Raw genomic sequence first — 26,981 nt, forward strand, 5'->3', positions numbered from 1 at the left:
GGTCAGGAGTTGTGAAAGGCTGCAGAGCTCTTAGAACTGATCCTAGCTTCGGATTTCTTTCTGTTTGCAAAACATCTTTTACGCAGCTTGTTTTGGAGAGAAGTAAAATCAGTATTTAAATAGGAGTGTGTGCATAACTATGTTCTCTCTCTGCTATCCTTTTAACTCTCCTGTCTTTGTTAGGGAAAGTTCTTTTCTCTTAATGTGCAATTTGTTATACCTCTTGTGCTGTTCTGCCACATATATGTTTATTTTCTTTTTATGTATGAAAAGCAAAGCTTGTATCATCTATTTATCTAGGTATTCCCATGACCCTCTCTTACTGTTGCCTTAGTGATCCTCCCAACTATTTAAATTAACATTGCCTGTTTTGCAAGAAATTTAGGCTGATAACTTCCCTGGGTGTTATGCAAGAGGGTGAATGTGTAATAACTTGCATGAAGAGCTTATCTGAGAATGGTTTAGAAAACTATGATTCACAGCTAAAGAATAATGTAACATGCCCACTCTGGGGAAAAAAATAATCCATAAGAGTGTCCTTCTAAAGTAAAACATTCAAGCAGTGCTTAAGAGTGAATTCTGTCCAGCCCCAAATCCCTGTCCCCGTGCTGTCATAGCTGCAAGCACTGTCACTCTGGCATTTACAATTTCTCTCCCTTTCTAAATACTGTTCACATAATTATGCAAGATATGCTAATTACCCCCTAATAAAAGGTATGATTACAATTCCACTTTGCCAGTTCTGATTTCTCCAGAAAGCCCTAAAAAGATGTAGTCATAGAAACAAATGGCTGCTCAGCACCCCCAGTTCTACTAGAACCACGTTCTCCTCACCCTCTGCTCAAACTGAAGGAAAAACCTCACCCTTCCTTCGATGGTTTCCTGGGGAGTGAAAGATTGGAAAGCCATGGAGCAGCATCACATCTAAACCAGTTTGCATCCCCTTGAGATTATTTTGGTGAATAACTGGTTTAGGAGGGAGGTTTGAACAGCCGGTCTTGTCTTCAGAGCATCATTTTTAGCAATTTAAAGTTGGTTCCTTGACAGAAGCTGTATCCACTCCTCCTGCACCACACTGACCCAATTGATAATATTACAGAATAACAACTGGACTCTGGTCAATGCAGTCCTTAACAGCTCCTGGATATGGGCATTTGGTGGAACCAGAATTCAGCTTGGATTGGACTGCCTCAGCCAACTCCACTCTCTTAAGCCAAACCTTTCGTTATTAATCAGCATAGCCTACAGTCATATTAAAAAAATAGGCTGAAATCTGGATCTAGATCTCTCTTTACTCATTTAAGTCCATTTAGTTTTATAGAAAAATAGCCAAGCAGTCAGTGAAGTGCTGCTGCCCTAGTGGTGGAAAGTTGCAGTACTTTGTTTTTCACACCAGATTTTCTTTTGCAGGATTCCCCATTTTGTCCTGTGCAGTTCCAATCCTGATGCTCCAGATCAGCAAACTGCTGACCAAGTGAAGTCTGCAGTGGCTTCTGGACACGGCTCTGAGTTTGGAACCTTTAGGAAATGCATTTACCACGGAGGAGGCGGCTACGGAGGAACCGAATCCTTTTCTTGCTTGCCATAGTGATGGTCCTCTCTTTCTACCAGCTGCAGTCCAGCCCCTCTGCCCTTCCAGCATCACACAGAGCCCCCCAACCCACGGACCCTGCCAAAGTGACCTCCAGGGACCTCCCCAGCAACAAGACTGCTGTAAGAGGCAATAGCACAGCCCCCAAAATAAGGCACTGCATCTATGTGGATCCTGAGCCAGCCGTGCCCGTCACCACATCAGTAGGCACAACACCACAGCAAGAAAATACCAGTGAAAGCTCCCCAGATGAAAAACCACCCTATGAATCCAAAGGAGAATATCCCCAGGACCTGTTCAGTGTGGAAGAACGCAGGCAAGGGTGGGTTGTACTTCACATCTTTGGCATGATGTATGTATTTGTGGCCTTGGCCATAGTGTGTGATGAGTATTTTGTCCCTGCTTTGGGAGTGATCACTGAGAAGTTGGAGATCTCTGAAGATGTGGCTGGAGCCACCTTCATGGCAGCAGGTGGATCAGCACCAGAACTCTTCACGTCCCTCATAGGTGTCTTCATCTCACACAGCAATGTCGGCATCGGTACCATTGTGGGCTCAGCAGTGTTTAATATCCTCTTTGTCATTGGCACCTGTGCCCTCTTCTCGAGGCAGATACTCCACCTGACATGGTGGCCCTTATTTAGAGACATCACATTCTACATTGTAGACTTACTGATGCTCATCCTGTTTTTCCTAGACAGTGTCATTGATTGGTGGGAAAGCCTCCTTTTACTGACTGCCTATGCCACATACGTGTTCACCATGAAACATAACGTGTTCCTGGAGCAATGGGTGAAGCAGGAGCTGAAAAAGAAGCTAAATGCTGTGCAGGCAGCATCAGCAGAGCATATGCGGAAGGTTGGTGTCCTTAGAGTTCAGAGGGCAAGTTGGAAATAACTTTTAGTGTAAACCACAAAGAAAAACTGCATCTCCTTCACAAAGCATAAATTCGAACCTCAGAATACAGGTACTGGTCAATAATTATGGTTTTAAAATGGGGGAAATCCAAACCAGTGAGATTCTAAGAAAGTGGACACCACCACTAACAGGGAGTTCTGCCTGTGCAATTACTAAATATCTTAGCTGCTTTCAGAGATGTGTGGGATTTTGCTTACTTTGTTGTTCAAAAGAAGTTTCAGAAAGAACACTTGCACAAACACATTTTTGGTCTGGGAATAAGATTGGACAATTCTGATAAACAGGGGAGAGAAGGCTTCTGTCCCAGCCTCTTGCAACTGAGAGATGTTGGAAGAAATTCTCTTTTCCCTCTCTGAAGCCAGATGTGTTTCTGGGATGCTGGTGGTGTCACTCCTTACCTGATCAGCAGCACAGAAAGGCATCTGGCAGCTTTAGCAGCCTGCTCTCCTGGGCAGCATTCACAGATTGAAGTGCCCAAACTCAATTCCATGCCAGCAGATTGCAAACTGTCCCCTGGCACTGCGTGCTTTGCTAGTCAGATGTGTCCCTGGCCCTCAAGCATGCTTTGCCTTCTGATCCTGGCACTCCACATCATTTAAGGAAAGGAAGGAAGCAGATAAGGACAGTCAGGATAGCTGAAGTGGTGCAGAATTGAGAAACTCCTTCTCTTTCCTGCTCCTGGTTTGTTGTTCAGCCAGTGCTCACAGCTGGGAGTCCTGAAAGCTCCTGGGTTACATTCCAGTGGGATACATGTGCAAGAAACTGCAGTGACACACACACATCACTGTGGACATCACCAAGCATCACAGGTTGAATCCAGACCTGCACTTGAAGTTTACAGAGAGCTCTCACTAATGTTTAGTAGCATGACAGAGAGCTGCTGAACTTATCCCTTGGGAAAAATTAATCACAGAAATTATAAATGATGGAAAGTAATGCTATTCACTGTAAAAAAATCTGTCTTTGAACCTTCTCTCTGCTGGAACATGAGTAAGGGTACACATGTTTGGGGATGCAGTCTGGGTCTGTCTGTAGCTGCAGGAATCAGTTGTGAGTCTGCCCCCAGGTGCCTGATTCCTCGCTGGGAGGCTTTAGGTAGAATCCTGTTTTTCTCAGAAGCCAATGGGTTTAAGGAGGCTCACGGCTTTGGCTCTTTCAGTAGCACCCATGGACATTTGTGTCAGCTGTGCCACTTCCCCACAGGCAGCAGCCTGGAGGATCATTAGATCCTGAAGCAGCAGAGGTGATTGGTCATTTCTGTTCTTCATTGCTTGCAGACAAGCAGGGCAGTTGTAGATGATGGAACAACGAAGCCACCAGATGTGAGGAAGCTGCAGGTAGGTCTAAGCAACTTTACAGGGATCTGAAGTCATTTTGAATCTCTCCCCATGTCAGATCATAAATAAAAGTGTCAACTCCTGTGTCAAGAAACCTGGACCAAAGCCTGTATCATATCAGGCACAATGGCCACAGTTTGCTTAAGGGGACACCTGGCTGAATCCTGTCCTTTAAGGAATTTTTATGAAATTTAAGGGACAGCTCAGGCCTCCCAGGTGGATTTAACTAGAAGAGTGCTGTTCATTCTCTGTTATAAAACAGTCATATAGAAATTCAAACAGTGACTCTTCTTACCTGGTTTCATGGCCAAATTTCTTCCTGGGCTGTCATAGCAGCAGCTGGCGGGGTCTGTCCTTTCCCATAGCAAACACTGGGAACTGATTCCTCTGCTGCTGTTGAATTGCTGCCCCATGGCCTGGAGAGGTCTTGTCTGATGTAGAGGACAAAGAAGCTGAAACTGAGTGGTTTTGTACCTTCCCACAGCCTGGGCCAGGCCTGCAGCGGGGCAGCAGCTCGGCCTCCCTGCACAACTCTCAGATGCGCGGCACCATCGTCCAGCTCATGATCCACACCCTGGACCCCCTGGCAGAAGGTGAGTGCATGCTCCACACCAGAGGGCCTTGGGTTCACAGCCCTGAGTGGTTCCACTGGGAATACAACCAGTATTTTGGGGTTAACAGCTCACCCTTGGGGTGCAGCTGAGTGTCACAGATGGTGTCAGACGTGGGGAGCTCTGTGACAGTGGGATGTGCCCCTTCCAATTGCGTGGCTGGCAAGGACAAACACCTCATGTTTTGGTCCTGCCATGTCTACTTTTCCTGTTACTGCTGTGGTGGCAGCTGCTGCTGCTGCTAGGGTCCCTGGAAGTGGTGACATCCCTCATCTCTGCTGTCTCTCTGACTGCAGTGGCAGTTAATGTTACAGGCTTCCTCTGTCCCATAGAACATCCCATCTTCCTCTTCTTAGCTCAGACCTCACCCCAGCCCTGAAAGAGCAGCACAAAAAGAGGTTAAAACCCTTGAGGAATTCTCTTTTTGACAGTGGTTAAAATCCCAGCTGAGATTCCCATCGTGATGGTGAGGCCAATTCTGTGTGATTCAGGCTGACACCTCTGAAAGCTCACCAATCATCACTGCCATGGCACAGTGTGCCCACAGCCCTGTGCAGGCAATGGGCAGCTCCCCAGGGCCAGAGAATGACAGCTCAGGTCCAAGACCTCTTTTAAACTGCCCAGGGTGCAGAGAAACCTCATCTGCAGACAGACCAGGGTGTTTGTACACAGCCTTTTAATGTGTTGCTTTATATTAACTTTAATCCAATCACACTGTGGAGGTTTATTTTCAAAGAAAGAGTGAAACACATAAATAAAAAACATCTTTAAGATTTTCTTTCCTAGCCCAGAACATGCCCCACCCCTCCACTGCCCTACTTGTTCTAAAGAGATTATCTGCTGCTCATTCAAAGAGAGATTGAAGCTAAGCAGATCAACACCTCTCGTGTCCCTCGCAGAGGTTACAAAGAGGACTCTCCAGATCAGAATCCCAGCTGCACAAATTGATCAAGGGAACAAGGAGGCTGGAGGAGGACAGCAAGGCAGATCAGTGTCTGCTTTCACAGATTCCAGTGAAGGCACCCAATGTGTTATCAACAGTAGCCTAACAAGAGCCAGACTCATCAGGGTTTGTTCCTTGTCTCCTGTGCCTCCAAAAGGTTGTATCAACAGCACCAGTATAGACCTGAAACCTTCCAAGAGGATGTGCCATTGCCTTGAGCATCAGAAAGTGCCAGAATTGAGGGGCTGCTGCCACTCAGAGACCTTCCAGCACCTTCTCATCCTTCCCACACCTCTAAATGTGTTTGTGCAGTATCTGCCCACCCATGGCCACCACGAATTTGGATTTCTGATCCAGGCTGGTGCCCTGGTGAAACTCTGGGACTCCCCTGCAGGAGAGCTGTGGGGGACTGAGGTTGGCAGCCAAAGCCAAGGAGAGCCCCAGCCAGTTCAGCCCAGAACAGGGAGCTTTCCACTGGCCTTGCTGAAGAGGCTGCTGCTCCCAGGCCTTGTGAATATGGAATAAACAGGACCCAGGGACCAGTTTGGATTTTCTCTCAAAAAGAACTTGCCTACTCATTTCATAGAATCACTGAATCATTTAGTTTGAAAAAGACCTTTAAGATCATCAAGTCCGACTGTTCCCCCAGCACTGCCCAGGCCGCATGTCCCCAAGTGCCCCATCCACACATCCTTTAAATCCCTTCGGGGATGGTGACTCCCTGTGCCAGGGCTTGAGAACGCTTCGGGCGCAGGAATTTTTCCTGATACGCAGCCTGTGCCGGCGGCCCTGCAGGATGAGTTCCCGTGTGCGTGCGGCAGCCACTAGATGGGAGTGTGGCCGTGTGTATCTGCGTCTGATACCGCAGGTACCGTGCGGGGATGGGCTGCAACAGCCTCTCCAGAAGGGTTTTATAAACCAGAGCCTTTACTTTAATAACGCCACTGAGTTAATGGCAAAAACTCTAAATAGCTGGGGAAATAGCAGGAATCTCTGCCCCAGCTACGTGCCTGCTCCACTCAAGGCTGTGAGAAAAGAGACACCATCTTATAAAATATAACAATAAAATTACTGATATTACAACAGCTCAGCACTCAAAAATCAAGGAGCCAGTGTGTCAAATCCTGTGTGTCTTGTAGGAGATACTCCTTAATCTGATAACTTCCTACCTAAAGAAAAGAGAGTTTGGAGAAAAGGAATTTATGCATAGACCGAGAAACCTAAGTGCCTTGAGGAGCTTGACCAAAGGAATAGAATGACATCCCAAGGAAGAATCTGAAAAAGGATTTGAACCTGCAAGGCATGTGAGGGCTTGTGTTCTGATATGTTCATAGTTCCTAGTCCTGTGTTAACAGCCCGGCAGCCTGTGGGACCCTGAGGACAGCTGTGCCTGCTTCCCATGGATCACCAACACTGTCCCTCCCTTTGCTGGCTGCGCAGCTCTCTCTGTACCAGGCACATTTCTGAAATTAGGCTGCCACATAAAAGATGATCCCAAATCAATATATCTTTCCTCAAGGGCCCTTGTTCCTTCTTGCCAAGGCCTGTGGCATCAGCACTTACAGGCTGTGGAAATGAACACTCAACAGAAGGAAAAGGTTGCCAACAGTTGCTCAGCAGTTCCTCACTGAACCTGCTGCAGTCAGGATTCTGTAGGGGTTCCTTCTTTCGGCTGACCTTGCTTTTTATTTGGGCAGCACAGAAGTGGTTTCAGGGCAGCAAGGCCCAAAACAGAGAAAATCTGCCAGCACTGGGCCTCCAAGCCCAAATTTCAGAGGCAGAGGTCTTGGAAATGCAGAAGTGTGAAACACAAAGCTGCAACACCCCTTGTGTGAAACAAAATTTCTCTTTTGAAGAGTGGATTGAGTTCAGAATGTGGGGTTATTTCTTTTTGTATTGGAAGGTATCATTACTTAAGTCTTTGTCTCAGAGAGATGTGCTTACTTTAGAAGTTCTAATATTTACATGGCATCCTGAATTATATTTTTGATAGAACTTTTTACCTTCAATGTGCCTTTTTTAAAATTAGGAATTTCTAGCAAGTTTGTTCTTTTGTCCTTTTCCCTGTGAAAATGAGTAGAAGAGCATGAGATCTTTTCCAGATGATCCCATTAGAGACCAGAGGGAACTGTTGGGGAAGTAAAGGCAGTGAGGACTTTGGAAATGCTCAGGAGCCCTCTCATTTCTGAACCTCTAGCCTTACCACCAGATTCTTTAAACTCTAGTCACACAGGGAACAAAGCAGAAGCCTACATTTCTTTTTGAATGTAGCAAAAGGCTCCAGCAGAGAGGTTGTCAGAGCTGTCTGCCCTCACTATGCCTCAGTTAACAAGGTAATGATTTTGAAAATTAGACCAGAGCAGTGGGCACTGTTGCAGGCTGGAGAAGGCTGAAGGCAGCTACAGCTTCTCTTTGCTTCATTAGCATTCCAGATCCAGAGGGGGAAAAGGAATCACAAGACTTTTTTTAATACCTCCACTTTTATACAGCAGAATCTCCAAATCCTTCAAGTTCATGCCAAACTGTAAAGAAAAAAATCCTCCCTGCTGATTGTGTTGTCAGTCCTGTTAGAGTGAATATTACAGCCAAAGAGTGAATTAAATGTAAGAGCCAAATTCAAGGTAGAAGCTCAGCTGCCACTTGAAGTCCATCCTGGATGCTGTCAGTTCAGAGGACAAGACTTCTCCTGGAGAGCATCTCAGGGCCACTGGACACAGACATGTGCTGTGTGAGGGGTTCTGAGCCCTGGGGACAGAGCTGTGAGCGGTGAATTGCCCAGGGGACTGAGAGGAACACTGTCCTGCACAGCTGATCCAGCACAGCCCATGGACATCCTTCCTCCCCGTGCTGACCTGCACATCTGACCAGCTTAGAGCCAGCTCTGCCTCCAGTCTCAGTCCCTCCCGCAGGAGTTGTGTGCCAGAGGAATTACCACCCTTTTAAACGAGGCTGATCTCATGAGAACTGGCCAGTGGCCTGGGCCTAATCTGTTTATCCTGACAGAGATGCTCCCGGCTCCACCCAGCTCCCAGCCTGGGGCCGGGCTGAGGGCAGCGAGCCAGGAGCTGGAATTTCCATAATCTCAGGCTGAGCCTGACCCTGCTGACCCTGCTGACAGGAGCATCTGCAGCAGCTTCAGGGAAAAGCCAAACAGAAGGATGCATTGCCCAGTGCTTAGAGGAGACTGGGAGCAAAAGGTCATCCCTGCACTGAGGGATGTGCTTGTACACGAGCACAGGGGGAAGGAAGCCAACATTTCACATCCCCTCCAGTGACCTTCAGTATTGACAAGGAGCATGGAAGAGTCAGCCTCTTGAGCCCCTGCCAGCCTTTCAAAGGAGAAGAAATGATCATTTAGATTAGAAATTCTTACCTGCAGGGGTGGTGAGGTCCTGGAACAGGGTGCTCAGAGAAGCTGTGACTGCCCTTGGATCCCTGGAAGTGTCCAAGGCCAGGATGGATGGGGCTTGGAGCACCCTGGGATAGTGGGAGGTGTCCCTGCTCATGGCAGGGAGGTGGGACTGGATGGCCTTTAAGGTCCCTTCCAACCCAAACCAGTCTGGTACTCCACGATGGTTTCATCTCAGTCCAACCATTCCAGTGCTCAGTGGAAATCCCAGCTGCTGAAAGATGTTTCTGTCAGACAGCAGCAGGAATCTCACCACAGTAGGACTTGTCCCCTGAGGTCTTCCTGTCTGGGCTGGGCCCAGTTATTGGACATACAGCAGAATTTACTGATTTTCACAAGGTTCAGCTCAGAACAATAGTTCTGCCCACATGGCTGTACATGCTATTTCTATTATCTCAGTGCCACAGTGATTAATAAAATGGCAGGGCCCCGCCCTTGAGGCAATATGACAACTGCACCTTCTGGGTGCATAGTCAACGACACAGTAGATTAAATCAGTGTGATAAAACTTTCAGAGAAAATCATTTTACAGCCCTGCACACAAGCCAAACACAGCATTGGCCAATTCTTGTGGCTACTGCCCATGTGCAAACCCAGTGACCCTCAGTCATTGGGTGTGCAGCTCAACAGAGGACAGAGATTAGAGCAAAATGGGGCTTTTCTTTGACCCAATCTTGTTAACTTTCACTGAGAGTCAGCAGTAAGATATTTGAGTAAAAAACAACTATAGAGAGACACACAGTCCCACAGTTCACTGTAAATCAGTAAAAAAGCAGCTCAACTGAGTAAGGCAGAGCTGGTTCACATGGTAGAAGTCCCAGAAATAGAGCACCAGACCTGTGCTGGTGAAGAACATCTCTCAGACAGCCTGAACCATGCTGAACCTGGATACCAGGAATTTAGAACAGCTCCAGCAGGAGACACTTGTGTATACTTAGAAAAATCAATCGTTTTCCAGGGAACTGGAACATAAAAGGTGTTTATTTCCCATTCCCATCAGGTCTCCAGGCTGTAAGCAGCACCCTAAAGCCTCTTCAACAGCCACATGGCAGGAGGAAGGTGTGATTTTTAGTTTGCTCATAATCTAGCCTAGGAAAAAAATCAATAGTCCATTGTGAACACAATGATATTGTACTGAAACTCCCCCTCTGTTCTTTCTGCATTTTATTCCTATAAAGTACAGATATCCTTTGTATTACTGACCTGAAAAGAATTTCTCATTCCTCTTGATGCCTTGAGAGGCTGGCTAGAACAGAGGCTAGACAGCGTTCAAGGAATAAAGTGGGGATTTATTAAAAGGCTTCAAAGGATACACCTTGGGCAGTACAAGAGCCTGGCTGAGGCTACACCCACGATGGACAGCAGGTCACACATTTTCACACTTGTATAAGTTTTGGTCCATTTCCATATTGGGGTTAATTATCCAATTCCAGCTCCAGGTTATGCAGTCCCATCCTCCCAGATTGCTCTCCTCAATTTGCTGTCTGCACTTTTTGGGCCTGAAGCTGCAATGGTGTCCTTGGTTCTGGGGCTGGAAAAGGATTGTTGTCTGACTGAACTGTGAGGAGAACTTGATAACACTCTGAATGAGGTTCAGAGTTATGTACTAATGCAGTACAGAATCTGGAAAATATAAAAGCTAAAACTTTAGGCATCACTCTAGATTCTCCTTAAATAGTTCTGTCGAATTGCTGGTGTAATTGCTGTAGCACCAAGCAGTTAAATACAACAGCTATGACCAACGAGCAGCAGCCAAAACCTGAGGTCACAGCTAGAACAACCGCTGGGGCAGCACTGGCTGCAGCACCTGCAGCAGGAAGGGGGCAAGAGCACGTGTGTGTTGGGGGAGGCAGGGCCAGGGGGGCTTTGCAGTGACAGCCCCTGATGATCGTGTCCTTCTCACCCACAGCAAAATTTAAAGACAGGGTTGACACCCTGAGCAAATTGGCCAATGCCAAGGCTGAGACCCTGGAAGGACAAGGCTCCCAGCCAGGTGAGTGCAGGAAGAGCCAGCCCTGTTTGCCTTGTTTTGCACTGCAAGCCCTCATCTTCCCAGCACGCAAAGCCCAAGGGCAGGCAAGGAAACTCTGGGGTGTAACACAAATTTTGTGCTGTTTCTGGGCACAGATGGCTGCTCTAACAATGCAGCAGGAATCGATCGATGCACGAGGGCAGGAGCAGCCATCCCCAGAGGAGCTGTTAGTGAGGCAGGGCAGGGAGAGCTGCAAGGGTGGACTGCAAATGGCCATGGAACAGTGCAGGAGGGAAATCAGGGCACTGCAGACAGCACTTGGGTGCTGCTGGTCTTTGGCAGACCCTGCAAATGAGGTGTTTGTTAAAAGAAAGTAGCTTCACATGCTTGCAGAAGGGCACAGAAGGTTCCTCCAGAGGGAATAATCTACACTGTGTCTGTATCAATTCCAAGGACCTGTGTACCCCTCCTTTAACAGAATCACAGAATCATACAATGCTTAGGGCTTAGAGACCGTCCCATTCCACCTCCTGCCATGGGCAGGGACACCTTCCACCATCCCAGGCTGCTCCAAGCCCTGTCCAACCTGGCCTTGGACACTTCCAGGGATGGAGCAGCCACAGCTTCTCTGGGCAACCACCCTCACAGGGAAGCATTGCTAATCTAACATTTAACCTAGATCTGCCCTCTGTCAGTCACTCCTGACACAAAAGCTGCCTTGGAGCCAGAGCTGACCTGTGCTACAACACAGATTTGTGCTGCCAGCAAGGCTGAAGATTTTGAACACCAAGAAACTTGGGTTTGGAAGGTCCCAGCTCCACACAACCCAGGCACCTGAGCAACTCACAGAGGTGAATGAGCCCAAACTTGAAAAAAACAGTTTAAAACCCAAGTAAATTCTTGGTGTGTGCTATAAATACCACACTGACTTCACTCCCTCACCCCTGCTCCGTGTTATCCATATTTCTTCTGTTCCCACAGAGGTTTCCGTGTTCCTCTTGGCTATGCAGGTTAATGCAGGAACAGCAGGACATTGCAGTTATTTCCTTGTATGTGTCAGCACTTTCTTATTTGCTTTTGAATACCCACCAAAAGATCAGGGATTAAAGTCTGGCAGCACATCCTGGTCATTTCTCAGAAGCCTTGAAGAGTATCAGGTCCCTGGAGAATGCTGTGCTCTACGGAGGGAGGGGGGTGCTGGGGGGGAAACCTGAGGAGCAAAGCTTTACCTCCTTTCTGGGTTTTAAGGATGGTTTTAATACAATCTTCAGAATCCAGAAAGAAACCAAGAAATGCCCATCAGCTGTAGATGAGGTAATGACATTTTCCTGCCCCTGACAGCAGTTCTGCCTGGAAGGTCAGAGAAGCACCAAGGTCTCATTCTATTCCAGGTAGGCCAAATTCTGCCCAGATTTACCAAACACAATCACAGCAGTCAGGCAGGACACACAGCAAACCAAAGCAATCTGAGGGTACTTAACCTGAAATGCCACCACTGTGGGAGGGAGCTCAGACCCCCTGCTGGTCACAGGGAAGGTGATGCCCTGATATGGTGGCCACTCATCCAGGATGACTGAAACCAGCATTTCTTCTTATTGCTTTTGCAGAAGAGGGAAAGAAAGCACCAAGCAACGTCCAGGTAACTCCTGCCAGTGACTCTGAGCCCAGCAAAGACACACAGAAGGCAGATGTGCCACAGGATGGACAGGTACCCAAATCAGGAGCACAGGCACTGAGTGCCCACCCACGCTGACCTTCACGTGTACTTTCCTTCTTCCCTCTCCAGAGCTGTTGGGACAGGACCCAACCCATGTCATTGCCATCTATAAATAGGTTCTGTGTGTAGTAATCCAAGATGCTGGCTGAAACACCTTGGCTTACAAACACAAATGGGGTCCAAATGATGACACCAAGTGATACTGGATAGTATTGACCCCTCAAGTGACTCTTCTGAGGGTACTCCAGGGTAAGGAGAGATAAGAGCAGCTGCCTGTCCTGTGCTGACCAGCAGACTGTTCTGTTTTGCTCCCCAAATCCCTTTTGGGTGATTTGGCAGTTCCAATGAAAAAATTTTTTTCATGGACATGGAATATTTGTTTCTAAAAGGTGGTTCTAGTTAATGGATACCCATTAGTGAACAATACACAGGTGCTGGATTGGGGTGTGCCTGGGTCCTGTCCCACAAGAGCTGTGGCTGCCCTCAGCAGGTTAGAAATGTGAGCTCTGCTCAGGTGAAGCCACAGGGAGTAACTGCAGCATCTTGTTCTGCTCCTTGTGTGAAAATATATTGGCTTTTTGATTTTTTATTCTGTGTACAGCCCCCCCCGTCAAGCAGTGACAGCTCAGACGACAGCAGCTCTGAGAGCCAGGAGGACAGTGATAGTGACAGCACAGAGAGTGATGAAAACGATGAGCCTTTATCTCTGGAATGGCCAGAATCAAGGACAAAACAAGCAATTTACCTTTTCCTCTTTCCCATTGTCTTTCCTCTCTGGAGCACTTTGCCTGATGTCAGAAACTCGGTAAGAATCCACCTTCCTTCTGCTCCTGGAGTCACGAACTGAGCTATAGATTTCCTCTGGGCCAGAGTCCCTGGGTCCATTTTTCCATGTCTGGAGTCTTTGCATAGCTGAAAGGCTGTTACTGCTGCAGGGAGTGGGACAGGAGCCCCAGCTGCAGTGTAATGTCATTCCAGAGACTTAATTTAATAAACCACAAATTCTAGCAACTACAGGTCACCTAATCAAGCTGAAAAACAGCAAACAGAGACCAGGGTCCAAGTTAAAGCAATCAATTGCAGTGAAGTGTTTCAGGTGAACAGTTTTCAATGGGGACTATTAACTTCCCTGAAACTTCTCTTTTTTCTTTTCAAACTTGATTTCAACAGGAATCAAAAAAATTCTTTGTCATCACATTTTTTGGATCCATCCTCTGGATTGCTGCATTCTCTTATCTCATGGTGTGGTGGGCTCACCAGGTGAGAGGTTTTGTTCTTTCTGCAAATCCCCATTTCAGAACAAGTAGATGGAGAGAGGGGACAGTGTTACTGTGGCATTTTATCTGATGAATTACAGCTGCAGTCATCCATCACAACAGTAGAAACTTTGTTTTGTTAGAACCCAAAAGGGAATTTCTGATGTCCTTTTTTTTTGATTTGACAAAGATTCATTCATTTCTGAAAGCTTCCAAGGGAGTTTGTGCATCAGTGAAAGGAAAGATACCATCAAGATTTATCTTAATTGTGACTTTTCATTAATGAATGTTTCTGTGCAGAACATAATTATCCATTACCTAATTAAAATTCTAGGAAAATATAGGTTCTGATTCTGGAAGCTGCTAAATGTTCTTCCCTCCCCCATCTTAATGTTCACCTTGTATTCTGGGAAATAATACTTCCATCTTGTAGGAACAGCCCCCCAGTCTGTATTGAGTGATACATTGCACATGCACAGTAGATCTGATCATGCCATAAATCCAAGGACTGTCATCTCCAAAGGCCCTCAGATCTTGCACAGCTGATGTTCAATTTGCAAAGGTAGACAACATCCAGAAGAGGAGGACTGAGGACAGGAAAATTGTGCTGTAGCTGACTTGACCTTGGCTCAGTGCTGGCATCAATGTGGTCAGATTTCCTACACTACAGAGCAAATCCAGAATCAACAGACACAATAAAATGGAACTTATTAATCCTATAAAGCAGGAAAATGCTGCCACGTTCACAGAACTTGGAATATTTTAACTCAAGTATGGCACAAACCCTAAGACTGCACAGAGCAATTACACTCCATGTTCCACTGCTAACAGCCCTACCCAACGTTGTGTTGATTAGGTTGGTGAAACAATTGGCATTTCAGAGGAGATTATGGGGTTAACCATACTGGCAGCAGGCACATCCATCCCTGACCTGATCACCAGTGTCATCGTGGCCCGGAAGGGCCTGGGGGACATGGCTGTGTCCAGCTCCGTGGGCAGCAACATCTTTGACATCACTGTTGGGTGAGTACCAGGGCCATGCTAAGAGCTGCATTTCTTCTGAAACACAAAGTTACCTGGTCTGAAACCAAACATGCCTCAGTTCATTTCATTTTAGCTGTAGTTAAGTGAAGGGCAGCTGAGCAACCAGTTCCTTTTGAAGAAACCCAACCCAAATCCAAACCCAGCCAGGAAAGACAAGCTGTTACAACTCAGCCCACTGGCTTCACCCAATTCACACCAAATTACCAATTTTTCAAGACAAAAATGCAAGACATCTTTGGCTAATGTCCAAGCTATACAGGCAGGAGCCTTACCTGGTCACTCAGACATTCAGCTCCTGGGGAAGGTCAGTATCAGCGCCTGGATCTCCCATCCTCAACCATCAGGACATTTCTTTATTATAACTCACCAAGGCACTTCATTCTTAGGTATTATTTTCAAACCCTTTTAGTCTTGGATTGCATTATGATAGTACAAGCATTATCCAAATGTAGTTTTGACAGGAAAAACACCCAGTTTAGATTTATGCTGAGCTATATTGAATACCATAATGCATTTTTTTCCCCTGTAACAGTTTGGAAAAATTGCTTAGTTATGATGCAGATAATGAACTGCCTTAAAACATTTATTTCAATTACTTTTCCCTTCCTTGCAGCCTACCAGTTCCCTGGTTCCTTTTTTCTATCTTCAATGGCCTCAGCCCTGTGGCAGTCAGCAGCAATGGTTTGTTTTGTGCAATTGTTCTCCTTTTCCTCATGCTCCTGTTTGTGATTATCTCTATTGCTGTCTGTAAATGGAAAATGAACAAATTACTGGGGCTCACCATGTTTGCTCTTTACTTTGTGTTCCTGATCATCAGTGTGATGTTAGAGGACAAGATAATATCTTGCCCAGTGTCTGTATGACATGTGGACACTTCAAGATGTCTGTGAGGATCCAGCAACATCAAAAGGGGGTTGAGGTAGCAGTTGTCCTACTGAAAAAAAGCAACCAGAATTGTAACAAACTTACTGAAAATAAGATTCCTTTAACATGCTAAAAATAAATCAATCTTAACTGATGCGTCAGCCTCTACTGTTTTTCTTTAGGATCAGAACAATATTAAATGACCAATATTAAATAACACACACTTAGGCACTTGTGGAAAAGCTGAAACAATTTAGACACATCAAATTTTCACTATGGCTGATCCTCTCAAGTTAAAGGAGCTGATTTTCACCACATCGTATTTACTCATGATAGGAAATTTTCAGGAACATGCTCTAAATTAGTCAGTGAACTGCTCAAACTCCCTGAAATCAATGAATTTTACTTCAGTGGGAAGAGAATCAGACTGATGTGGTTGGGCCTTTATGGAACTGCACTGCTTAAAATGCCTGCGTGGACTTTAAGCTCAGCAGAGAACTACCCCGAACTGCACTGAGCTCCTTTCAGATCTGTACCTGATCTTGCAATGCAGTGCCTAAAACTCCTGTAAAGTGTCACTGGTACAGGTGTGATGTCACCTGGGTTTACATCTTGCTGCAAAAAGACTAAAAGGCTCAGGAGTTAGAACAGCACATTAGTTCCAATCAAAACTGAAGCCAGGAATCAAATACAACAAGGAGCTGAATGCTGGGGGTTTGTTTTCATCCTGACACTAATCTCTGACAGTTACAGATTCTTTAACCAGCACTAATTCTTCTTGTTAAAACTGACTTCTACACAGACAAGATGAAAAAATGCCACTGACATCACCAAACCTGAGAGGTTTATTGTTAACACCTCATGGGAGCACACAATGTGGTTAAGAGTTGCAGGCATTTCTGTCACTCTCATCAATCTAATAAAATGTTAATGAAAATAACCAGAAAGATTTTAAGCTTTTTATTGACTCACTGTAAAACGTCTTTTTTTTGGGATGAGACAGAAAAAAACCTTAACATTGTGAACATGGACTTTGCATATTTTAAAGGAACTACAAACCAAAGCAAACATCCAACATACTGGTTTTTGGTAAATAAAATTTAAACATTACATATTTACAAATCTACAACCATTCATTTAAAAAGTGCTGCTTGCAGACTAACAAAGTACCATTTTTAAATCCCAGTGAGATAATATCCAGAAATACCCCTCTCTATTATTACTATTTGCATCTCCCATTTGTTACACTAAGATTTTACATGCAGGAATTTTCTTTCTTGGGATACAAATCATTTAATTTGCCAGTGGAAGTCAAATTCATCAGGCTGTAACTGTACCAACAGCAAGACTTCTCAAATGGGACACAACAGTGTCAGAGAAACAGCACAATTTCTATTCACATTTCAGTATTTCATCTCCAATAATTATTCCAGTGGAACCATAAGTAAAGCAAAATATATATTGCACTGCAAATGTAAAACCTTTGTTTCAGGTTTTGGACATAAGCCTTATTTAGTACACAAAAGGAGAAAATTCAGTTCATACAAAATTTTAAATTGAAAATATGTCTCAAATATTTTATTTATTCATCTTTGTGGTATTGGAAAATATAGTCAAATTGCTTTTCTAATAAAGGAAAGTGAGATTTGAAAACGGTTTCAACACTGAATTGTACGATGCTCTAAAAATTATCGACCTCAGGATATGTTTGGAACATTGTGACTCGAATGAGGAAAATTTCCCACTTACAGTATGTTGTTATTCTGACTCTGTTTTTATATATTTCTACAGTGGACTGACTTGCAACAGACTTTGTAAAACAATTCATTAAGTATGATGATTTCACTTGGTGAGCTACTACATGATAGCGTAATTTAAAAGCACACCCAAATTAACATTGGCAGCACTTCAGGAGAGACGTGGCAGGGATGCAGGACCCAGGGACTGTGTGAAGGCTGCACGGACAGCCCTGCTCCCAGGGCAGCATCCACTCCCTGACAGTGCTGGGGGATGCTGGAAAGAAGTAAAACTGGTTGGGTCATAAGTCTGAAGGCAGTTGGAGTCCTTACAAGGAGGCTGGGACAAGGATGGAGGAAGGGCCACGTGTGACAGTGCTGTCCCCACACCTGTGCCATGTCCTGGGGATGGGGACCGGGCTCGGCTCTTCGGCCACCCCAGAATGGGAGTGGGAAGCTGGGTCATAGCTCAGCCCCTCTAACACCCCACGGCAGCTCTGGAAAAAGCACTTGCTCTCTCTCCTTTCATGGCTTGAAGGTCCTATGGAACAGTGGCTGCCCCAGTGGCAAATGGGAAACAGAACTGCAGGGAGCTGGGAACACAACCTTCCCACAGCACACCCAGCTATGAGCTTAAGTACAGCAACTACTGGAGGCAAGATTTCCATGGTAATGCAGCATTCCTACTGTACAGAGCAGCCATGCACACTAAGGGGTACTTACAGGGAATGTGTTCAAAAATAGCCTGCTTATTTCACAATAGTTCAGAGGAATGAAGAGGATATCTCTACCTTGTACCTGGGTGAAAAGAGGAGCTTCATTTCATGCACAAGGATACTGTACAAGCGTGGCGGTACAAAAAGAGCATCATAAATTGTTAAAATAAATTAAATGTGAAAGATGTTGTAAGTGTAGCATTGCTAGCTCCACCTCAGGTGGGGGGGATACGTTCAAGAAGGTCAGCTACATAATTAGCAGCACGTTAGAGAAGAGGCACTACCCGATGGAAGCTGTATCCAAGACTACATCCTGCAATTATCATCAGCACATACCTGCAGCTCTACAGGTTTGAAACCCTTTCTTCTTAGGGCAGCTTCTTCTAACAACTTTACAGAGGTCTGGGAGGAGGTTACAGAGCTTCATAGCAGCATTACTTTTCATTTAAGCCTCTAAGGCTTGCTCTATTTCACTTAATAAAGTAAATGTGAGCTTTAAAGTTTATCACCTTTCTGCCTAAGTATTGCTGGCTTATTATACTTGCAAACTAAAGATGTTTTTAAAGATGTTTTTAAAGATGTTTTTAAAAACACCTACTGGTAGGCAGACTGCGATATAAAATCTAATGTAACAGCTGAATATTTGGAAGTATTATAACAGCAACAACTAAAATTAGAAGTGGAAAATAATTAGGATTACTTAAAATAAAGCTATTTGTTAAAGCATGATTTAAATTTGTTTAGGGTGTTTTATACAGTTCGATGTCTGTTTTCCCACCTCCATGCAAGACTTCTGATATTTTCCCTGTAGCCTACCTTCTGGTGAGGAGTTGCTATGTGACTGAGAGCACAGAACATTTTGTAAATGTCTAGAACAAGAAAACATGAGGCAAAAGCCATGACTCCACCACAAGGCCTGATATAGCAGTTTTCTTCAGAGAAAACAAAAAGTTGTTTTGCCTGTGAAATAGAGACCGAACATTCCAAGTATGTTTAACTAAGCACAATATGCCCCAGTAAGTTACATTCCCTATAATTCCCTGTAGCAAGTTTGCTGGATGTACTTGAGTTAGCAGCTTTGGATGGGCATTATGTGGTGCTGTACTGAGTGCTTCAAACACAACCTCTGAGACTCCGAGTGCTGCGTGTTCATGGAGAACTCACTGCAGGCTGGCATTTGCTCCAGGTCTCATCTGGAAAGAGCCACAGTAACAAATGCCAACAGCTGAGATCTGCTGATTCCATAACAAAATCCATAGGACTCTTCAATGTGGTTTCCCTTTCCTAGGGAGTGGGGAGGGAAGGGAACACGAGAGGAAGAGGAGATTTCTACAGAAGTGTTTCACAGAGACATCAGTGTATTTGCTAGAGTTTTGCAAAATTTACCATACCTTCCTTCTGATTGCTGTGGTAACATGTTTTCCAAGTGTGCATGAGAGAAATCCTGGATCTCCAGTACTGTCTAGGTGAAGGTTAACATTTTCTATTCTGCTTTAAAAACAAATCACTCTTCAAAAAGTAACTGGACAAGTTACTATAAATAGCAGTGTACTGCAAAAAAAATAAGCACTGTATTGCTTCTGCAGCAAGTCCATTTAAAATTCACTCCAGTAATTTAAAAAAATTAAAAAAATATCAACTTACTATAAACAATTTAAAATATGTATAATACAACTTTGTATGCTCTTCATAACATCATGAATATTCTATGTAAACAATAGATTCTGAAGAATTTCCTTCGCTCACATTAGTTTCAGTGCATTGTTTCTGTCCACCTGTTACTTAATCTTTTTTTTTTTAAAGGGAGCTGTAATATTTCGTCCCAAGTCAGAGAACTGATTTTGTTTATAACCTGCCTCTCCTCACACCAATTTGCAGAAAGGACAAGGGACAGGGAAATAATATTTGGCCCATTTTGCTCTCTGTCCATCTCCACAACCGCAGCCAGGCCAAATTCCCCGAGGCCTCGTGCCACAGTCCATCGCACGCACATTCCTGAACACTGAAGACTGAGATGTTCCTTGTGACTGAAGTGGTTATTTTACACAGGGATACGTCATAGATATCACCTCTTTAGCCAGGTACATTTAAAGATATGGTTCTCCAAAAATCTTTCTGCATTCCATCACTCCAGTGCTGGGTGGTCTGTCGCAGTTATGCGTGTTCTTCACCTGATTAGCGGTGAGACGATCGTAGGCCATTTTGTACTCTCTGTCAAAAGCATCTGCAGCAAGGGAAAAACAACTTCAGATAGCAAGCTCAAAAACACCACCCAAATGCCACAACAGCTGCATTTATCAGCACAAAATATCTGTAAAGTCCTTTTTATTTGGCACTTATCACAAAGTGGCACACATCTAATCTACAGATTATTTTTTTCTGGAAGCTGTACAACCAAGTTAGCATAAATGCATCATCTGTGCTCATTTGAATAGTTGGCAGAACTCACCTATATCAATGTTATCTCTTCCCAGGGCAACAAGTGAAAGAAACAGTATTTCTCTGTAAAGGCTCCTGAAATGGTAAAAACCCCAATTTATATACTGCACTGATACAGCACAAAACAATCTCTATTAAAAATAGACTGAAGCATTTAAAGACAACTTATAAAAAAACAGGCATTTTGAACATAACTCCTGATTGTGCCTCCAAATTATTGTAATTTCTGAGCTCTGGGGAATGCCCTGGATTCCTCACACATGGACATCACCCATGGTAGGTCCCCTGGAAGCTGCACCGAGTGCAGAGAGAAACACGCACTTAAACACTCAACCAAATTCCACAAAATTTAACCTGGCAAGGAATTTGCTTTTCTGCATTTTCACATTAGCTTGAAAAAGCAGGCAGACAAGCAAAATAAACACCTTGTCAATGCTCCAGCTGTTGACAAGCCTGTTGTATATCCTAGTATAAATCAGTAAATCCAGGCAAGAAATGAAAATTCACAGAAATTAATGTTCACCAATTCCGCTGGCAATGGAAAAATACCCCTGCCTAAATATGAAACATAACTTCTCTTAGCTCCTTTTCTGTACACCCTAGAAACAAGTGTAGGGTTTTTATTTTAAAACACCTACTAATTTATAAATAACATTCAATAACAAAATATACACATATATAGACGATCCCTAGTTCCTATTTTTCAGAGGTAAGAAAAGGAGGTGGTTGTAAAGGGGAGGGGGAGAAGAAAAAGTAAAAAGTAAAAAATGGAAAAACTAAGTTTGTGGAAGTTACCATAAAAAAATTTACCAAAGTGATAAATTTTGAAAACACTGGTGAAAAACACTGGGTTTTTTTTTCTTTAAAAAACACACTAGGAAAATATAATTCACATTAATAAGCTGATTATTTCCCAACTCTGCTCCAGCTAGGCACGTTGGTTTGTCTTACCTCTGTCTTTTAACATGTGGCCACTTGTTGAGCCTCTCCAGTATCTGACTCATTGGTCCATACACATCATTCATCTTGATGCTTTTCACCATACTCCTCAAGAGCTCCTGGTTAAAGGAGTCATCATCTTTTTGCAATAACTGGACCATTGGGTACTTCTGGGCTGAAAAACATCAGAAAGGCTGTAAGATTAAACAGATTCTTTGTGTAGCAAGTACAGAGTTGTTAAAAAAAGGCTACAAAATCTGTGAAAATATTGACATGTATGCAGTGAATAAGACATCAAGTCAAAAATTGTAGAACACAATGTAGAACACAAAAAGCACATAAAAAACTCAATGGATGCAACGGGCCATGAGCTATTTTCAGGTGTGTGATCCAATACCAGCAACAAAACTCTTGAGTAAGCAAATTCTAAAAATAAGAACACAAGCTAAATGGATGATCAGCATCAACGAAATGTATTCCCTCTCATTCCTCCCATCCCAGTGAAGAAAAAGCCATTGGCAATACCAGTCAATGATTTGAAACAGAAATGCTGGAAAAGTAAAACTTGTTCAAGCAGTTTACTGCTAAGCACAGAACCAGCCTCCCTCCCAAAACAAGCCACCCAAAATGAGAACAGCAACACCAAACTTAACACTCACTCTCAAACAAAAGAGTGCGATTTTCACCTGCAAGACAAAAAGCAGTATGATCAAAAATCACTATTGTAGCTCATGTGAACTGTGCACAAAGACATCTTTTCTCAACACAGATGCTTCAGTTGCTCAAAATGAAAAATTGTTCTTAAAAAATAGCACCAAAATCCACACGGAACAAAACTTACTCTGAGCATTCCACAGAATATACAGAGGCTGCCTCGGATCCTGATGCAATTTCATATTGTCCCATAGCATCTGAATAAGAACATATTTACTGTCCTCTGACATACAGTTCCGTGGAATCTGAACAGGAGAATGCACAAAAACATTTTATTACAAAGTCATGACAAAGGAGTTGTGTATTTAACATGTATCTTCATGTCTCTAGGTCTCATGGTAAAAAGGCTTTGCTATTAAAACTACACACAAAAAGCTAAATCTTAATGAGATAATCAGTGACATGGCAAACAAGTGTCTTGCCTGTTTTCCACAGCCCTAATATCTAAACTTGCTCCTTCTACTGCTTAGCTACTCAAATAGCAACAAAACTGTCCAGCAACTTATCCTCCTTGAAACCGAGGATCACAAACTGCAGTGGGATGAATAAGAGCTGAACACTGGCCCCCCACAAGGACTGCTGAGCACATGTTCCAGAGTTCTGAGTATCTTCCCTCAGCTGACACATTCTTGACCAATTCAGGACTGGGCTCACCATAGTGCATGGCACATTTCCAAGAGTTACTGAATCATGTAATGATTTCCTATATGGGAAAGCAGCCACTTCTCACATGTCAGTGTTTCCAATCAGATCCCCTACCTTGGAGTTCTTATTGCAGTGCTCAGAAGAAAGTATTAATCCTGGTAAATTGCTGGGCAAGTCCAAGCGCCTGAAATACCACACCAAATTCCAGAACACGATGGGGTGATGATCTACAAAGTCTGCCACTGTTATTGCATGATCCCCCTCATTTTCAAGTAAGCTTTCAAGCTCTTTCCATACCACGAGAGGACTGAGGTAAGGAACTGTTATAGGATCAGGACTAGGCAAGCGCCATTCCAGGCCCAAGGGATCCTGCAGGAACAGAAAAAAATGCCATTAATTGTAACTAATGTAATGAATGCAACTGTCTTTACAAGGTTTTATAAATGCTTTTGTTACCTATGACACACACCAACATCTAAAAGCTACAACTAGCATTAGTTTAAATAATACAACCTAGCATTTACTGCAACTGAGGAAGGTTAATGCTGTTACACATATTTCTAATCTATGGCAAACATGAAAAAATGACTTTTAAAGTAGAAAAACTACACACAGTTGGTCCTTGCAAAGTAGCAGGCAGGCTACCAGTAGGAATGATATGGCTGATCTTCTGGTTTTCCTTCTCGTCTTCTTCCAAAGGACCAAAAGTACTGATGCTCCTTGCTACAGGGTGACCTGTACATTCTGACCCAGAGGCATTTTGCCTTCTTCCTGAGGGGATCTGGATACTTCTGGCATAAACATTGTCATGTTGCTTGGATTTGCTAGAGGAGAGGAAAAAAAGAAGAAAAAAGAATCTCAGCTTTTTGTTTTACTCTGAGTGCTCCAACATGTACACAGACAGACAGAAATAAACTGGAAATAATGGGCCTGACAGTTTGAAATCTGCCTTGTCAGTCACCACACTCATTTGTATTATAGTGCAAGTTTTATTCCCCCTTGCACTGATGAAAAACACAAACATCCTCTAAAGAGTTAATAAAACTTGCAGAATTACAAATACCAACATGAATTTTTATATTAGGGATGAAACGATGCATATCAGGCAGAGAAAGCATGATGTGGGCAGCTGAGAGATAAGGGAGAGGCAGCAGAGAGATCCTCTCTCAAATCAATCTCTCCTCTTCAAAGAATGTAACAAATTTATTTCAGTTGATTAAAACCATGCATATGCACAGAGAAGCTGAGGAATTCCTAGGCAGGAAATGCACATTTACCTATTTGAATTGATATCCTCTTGGACAGACATCAGGGATGTAGTGAGGCCAACAGTGGCTGTGGTGTTACAGGACTTCCCACTCTGATTGGAGAAAAGGGATGGGAACTGCATATTTTCTGTAGAAGGGCTGGACTTGAGAAAATACCTGCAGGGAAAGCAAAAGCTTAACATCATCCAAAAAAAAAAACCCCAAGAAACCTAAATCCCAAACAAAAAGCACTTCCCAACATGAGCAATTAAAATTGAGGAAAGTTCCAATATTGTTATTACCGTCCAGGCCGCCGGAGATCTCGGATTTCTATGCTTAAGAAAGGCAGAAATAAATTGCCACAGAAGGGACACGTGGTATTGAGATTTGAATCATCTGCTGTCCAGCCTGCCATGATTTCTTCATCATGAACCAAACAGTCACAAGTCCGACACCGAGAACAGCTCGAGATGAGGACCTGCACAGGGCAGGAACAGAACCCATCAGAACGTGTTCCCAAAGCTACTTTTATGTCACAAGGCACTAAAAACTACAGCCAAAATCTTTGCCCTTTGATGAATATTCCTCCCACTTGCATACAAGTTCATCCTCTCATTGCTTCTCAGATTAAAATCAACCAGCTGTTTAATAATATTAACAATAACATGCTATCTGTAATCTGCAAGCATAAAAGTAAAGCAATATTTATGCAGCTACATAAATTATGATTAGAATTTAAACATGCTTTTGTAGTGACTGTCAGTATTATAAAAATGGGGAAAAAAAGATGCAAATGAACAATCATTAACCTAAATCTAGTGGGGGGGACCCAAAGAAAATAATGAAGAGCCACCCAAAACAGCCTAACAGTGAAAAGTGATCTTACTAGAAGTTACACCAAGAAATAGCCACTTCTCTCTTCTGTATTTTTAAACATCCAGTGCCACTTCAGATTTGCTATTTTCAGTTTGAACAAATTTATCTCCACAAGGGATTTAGATACCTGAATTCAATTGTATCCAATGGCAAACTCTTGAGAACTCAAGCTTAAAGGACCAAAAGATGTGACTGAAATAAAGACCTTTCTAGAGCAGGATTTGAAATTAAATCTACTTTGTGACAGAAATATCCATCTGTCTTTCGGTGCTTTAGTTTGGAACTTTGAACTTCACCCGAGATCTAGATAATATTAATATTTAAAGACATGTGCTCCAAGTCCATCAATTAAATCAGTAAATCATCCTGTACCTCCATGGCATAGTTCTGGAACACGCTGGTACTGCTGGTGCTGCAGGAAGACACCAGCTCTGATTTGTCAGGTAAAGGGAACTTGGAAAGAGAACCTGGTAACAGAAGAAACCCAAAGTACTAGTTATTCAGAAAATGCATTTTTAGCACCCTGTTTTTCTGCTCAAACAATACTGCAGTTATAATAAAATGTGTGATGGGAGATGCAACAAATGAGATACACTGGTACAGAACTGTGGAGTGTGAGGCTGCCATCTGCCCAGCACCAACCAAAGCAAAAATAAAAGCTACCAACAAACTATTTCCATATGTTCACTTCTCTTTGTTAACAATAGTTGGTAGCTTGGAAACAAATTTTAAGTAATTCATAGCCACACCTTCTGTGTGGACAAAAACTAGGGAAGGACAAGAGGTGCTGTTTTTACCCCAAATTATATCAGAAAGTGATACAACAGTCATGATCAATTACCCAGCACAGATTAGAAAAAAAATCTACAGTCTGTCTGATAATCAGCTTCAACAATGGCTTCTAGAAAATTATAACAGATTTTTAAAAAGTATTTTTAATACTTTTAGAAAACAGAACCAGACCAATGAAGTTATCATTACAATGTTTTTATGGATGTTTTCTAGAGCTATATAACTTACACAATTAAGGTGTTTACATGAATACTCAAGGACTCAAATGATTTCCCATTTGAGGAAGAGTTTTCAGGTAGTAAAAGAAAAATTTACTTCTTCCACAAAAAGGACTAATGACTAGGATGATCCTAAAGTGAGAATTATGAAAGAACAACTTTTAAAACTGGAATGCTTTTGTTCAGGTTGATGAATGCCATGCAAAAGCTGTCTCTTACCACACTGGTCAAACTGCTTAGCTGAGCTGTCATGGGAAGCTGAGCTTTCCAGGCTTGTCTTGCTGATGCTAATTCCCTTAATTTCTGATGTGGTATTCTCCTGAGGAGAAGCACTTTCAAAATCATTGCAGACATCTTCATCAGTGAGAGAAGTAGATTCTGAGTCCAGAGCTCCAAGTGATGAAACACTTGCTCGGTCTGAATTTTGATCCTGAGAAAAGAAGTTCCAGTGAGAAAACAAAAGGAAAGCAAAAATTTTTCCCCAAAAAAGTGACAGACTTCTTTGTCCCAGTAAATTCCAGGCATGACCTCCCCCCTTGGAGGATCACAGACCTGTGTTCAGAACTGATACAAGACAAGGCAAGTCCAACTCTAGGTTAAACAGCTACACCAGGATTCTTTTTTTAAAGATTCTCTTAACAAAAATAATTAAGTGAAATCATAACCATTTTAATCCTATAACCTTTTCCCCCCATTGCTACAAGAATTATCAGCAGCTGTAGGAATGCATTAGGATGGACAAGGCAAGTGTCTCTCTCCATTCCCAAGGACTTGGAACAAAAGTAGTTTTGGTTAGAATTGGTAGCAGCAAATAACATTCTAACAAATGACCTCAGATCAAAACTAGCTTGAAATTATTTTGGCAACCAATACAACCAGATTTCCCCCTGCTCATAAGAGCAATAAAGACTTCAAGCCAGTATTTGTTTATTTAAGCGTTTCTTCTTTAGGTTAAACAGGGAAGCCAGACCAGTCTTTGTTCTCCCATTAAATATATT

At 43.4% G+C, this 26,981-nt stretch overlaps 2 protein-coding genes across 3 annotated transcripts in view; one reads left to right on the plus strand and one right to left on the minus strand.

The window, feature by feature from the left end:
- Nucleotides 1-1,527: 1,527 nt before the first annotated feature.
- Nucleotides 1,528-15,660, plus strand: SLC24A1 (solute carrier family 24 member 1). Its single transcript, XM_066558942.1, has 10 exons — nt 1,528-2,448; nt 2,617-2,619; nt 3,786-3,845; nt 4,330-4,438; nt 10,718-10,825; nt 12,403-12,488; nt 13,099-13,302; nt 13,668-13,757; nt 14,610-14,776; nt 15,411-15,660. Exons 1-10 carry the CDS (start codon nt 1,528-1,530, stop codon nt 15,658-15,660), a joined length of 1,998 nt encoding a protein of 665 aa, XP_066415039.1.
- A 946-nt stretch (nt 15,661-16,606) lies between these two features.
- Nucleotides 16,607-26,981, minus strand: part of DENND4A (DENN domain containing 4A) — a 47,845-nt gene continuing 37,470 nt past the window's right edge. Inside the window, exons 23-33 of one of the 2 annotated variants that reach the window (XM_066558501.1) lie at nt 26,203-26,413; nt 25,346-25,440; nt 24,400-24,575; nt 24,128-24,274; nt 23,464-23,674; nt 22,965-23,219; nt 22,333-22,450; nt 22,151-22,177; nt 21,504-21,666; nt 20,563-20,627; nt 16,607-20,337 (exon numbers count right to left, since the gene is read on the minus strand). In XM_066558501.1, the coding sequence (XP_066414598.1) occupies nt 20,201-20,337; nt 20,563-20,627; nt 21,504-21,666; nt 22,151-22,177; nt 22,333-22,450; nt 22,965-23,219; nt 23,464-23,674; nt 24,128-24,274; nt 24,400-24,575; nt 25,346-25,440; nt 26,203-26,413 (1,605 nt within the window). In that variant the 3' untranslated portion in view covers nt 16,607-20,200. The remainder of the gene's footprint in view (nt 20,338-20,562; nt 20,628-21,503; nt 21,667-22,150; nt 22,178-22,332; nt 22,451-22,964; nt 23,220-23,463; nt 23,675-24,127; nt 24,275-24,399; nt 24,576-25,345; nt 25,441-26,202; nt 26,414-26,981) is intronic. The other variant, XM_066558502.1, reaches the window with a different exon arrangement.

Source organism: Molothrus aeneus, chromosome 13 (assembly GCF_037042795.1).
Source record: "Molothrus aeneus isolate 106 chromosome 13, BPBGC_Maene_1.0, whole genome shotgun sequence".
Taxonomy (NCBI): Eukaryota; Metazoa; Chordata; class Aves; order Passeriformes; family Icteridae; genus Molothrus; species Molothrus aeneus.

What these genes read in the sequence shown, in the direction of transcription:
- SLC24A1 (XM_066558942.1), top strand. Translation starts at nt 1,528, where the DNA reads ATGCATTTACCACGGAGGAGGCGGCTACGGAGGAACCGAATCCTTTTC. An exon ending in GTGCAGGAAGAGCCAGCCCT is followed by an intron (nt 10,826 to 12,402) that starts GTTTGCCTTGTT and finishes AGGGAAAGAAAG; the next exon opens with CACCAAGCAACGTCCAGGTA. An exon ending in TGGTGTGGTGGGCTCACCAG is followed by an intron (nt 13,758 to 14,609) that starts GTGAGAGGTTTT and finishes TGTGTTGATTAG; the next exon opens with GTTGGTGAAACAATTGGCAT.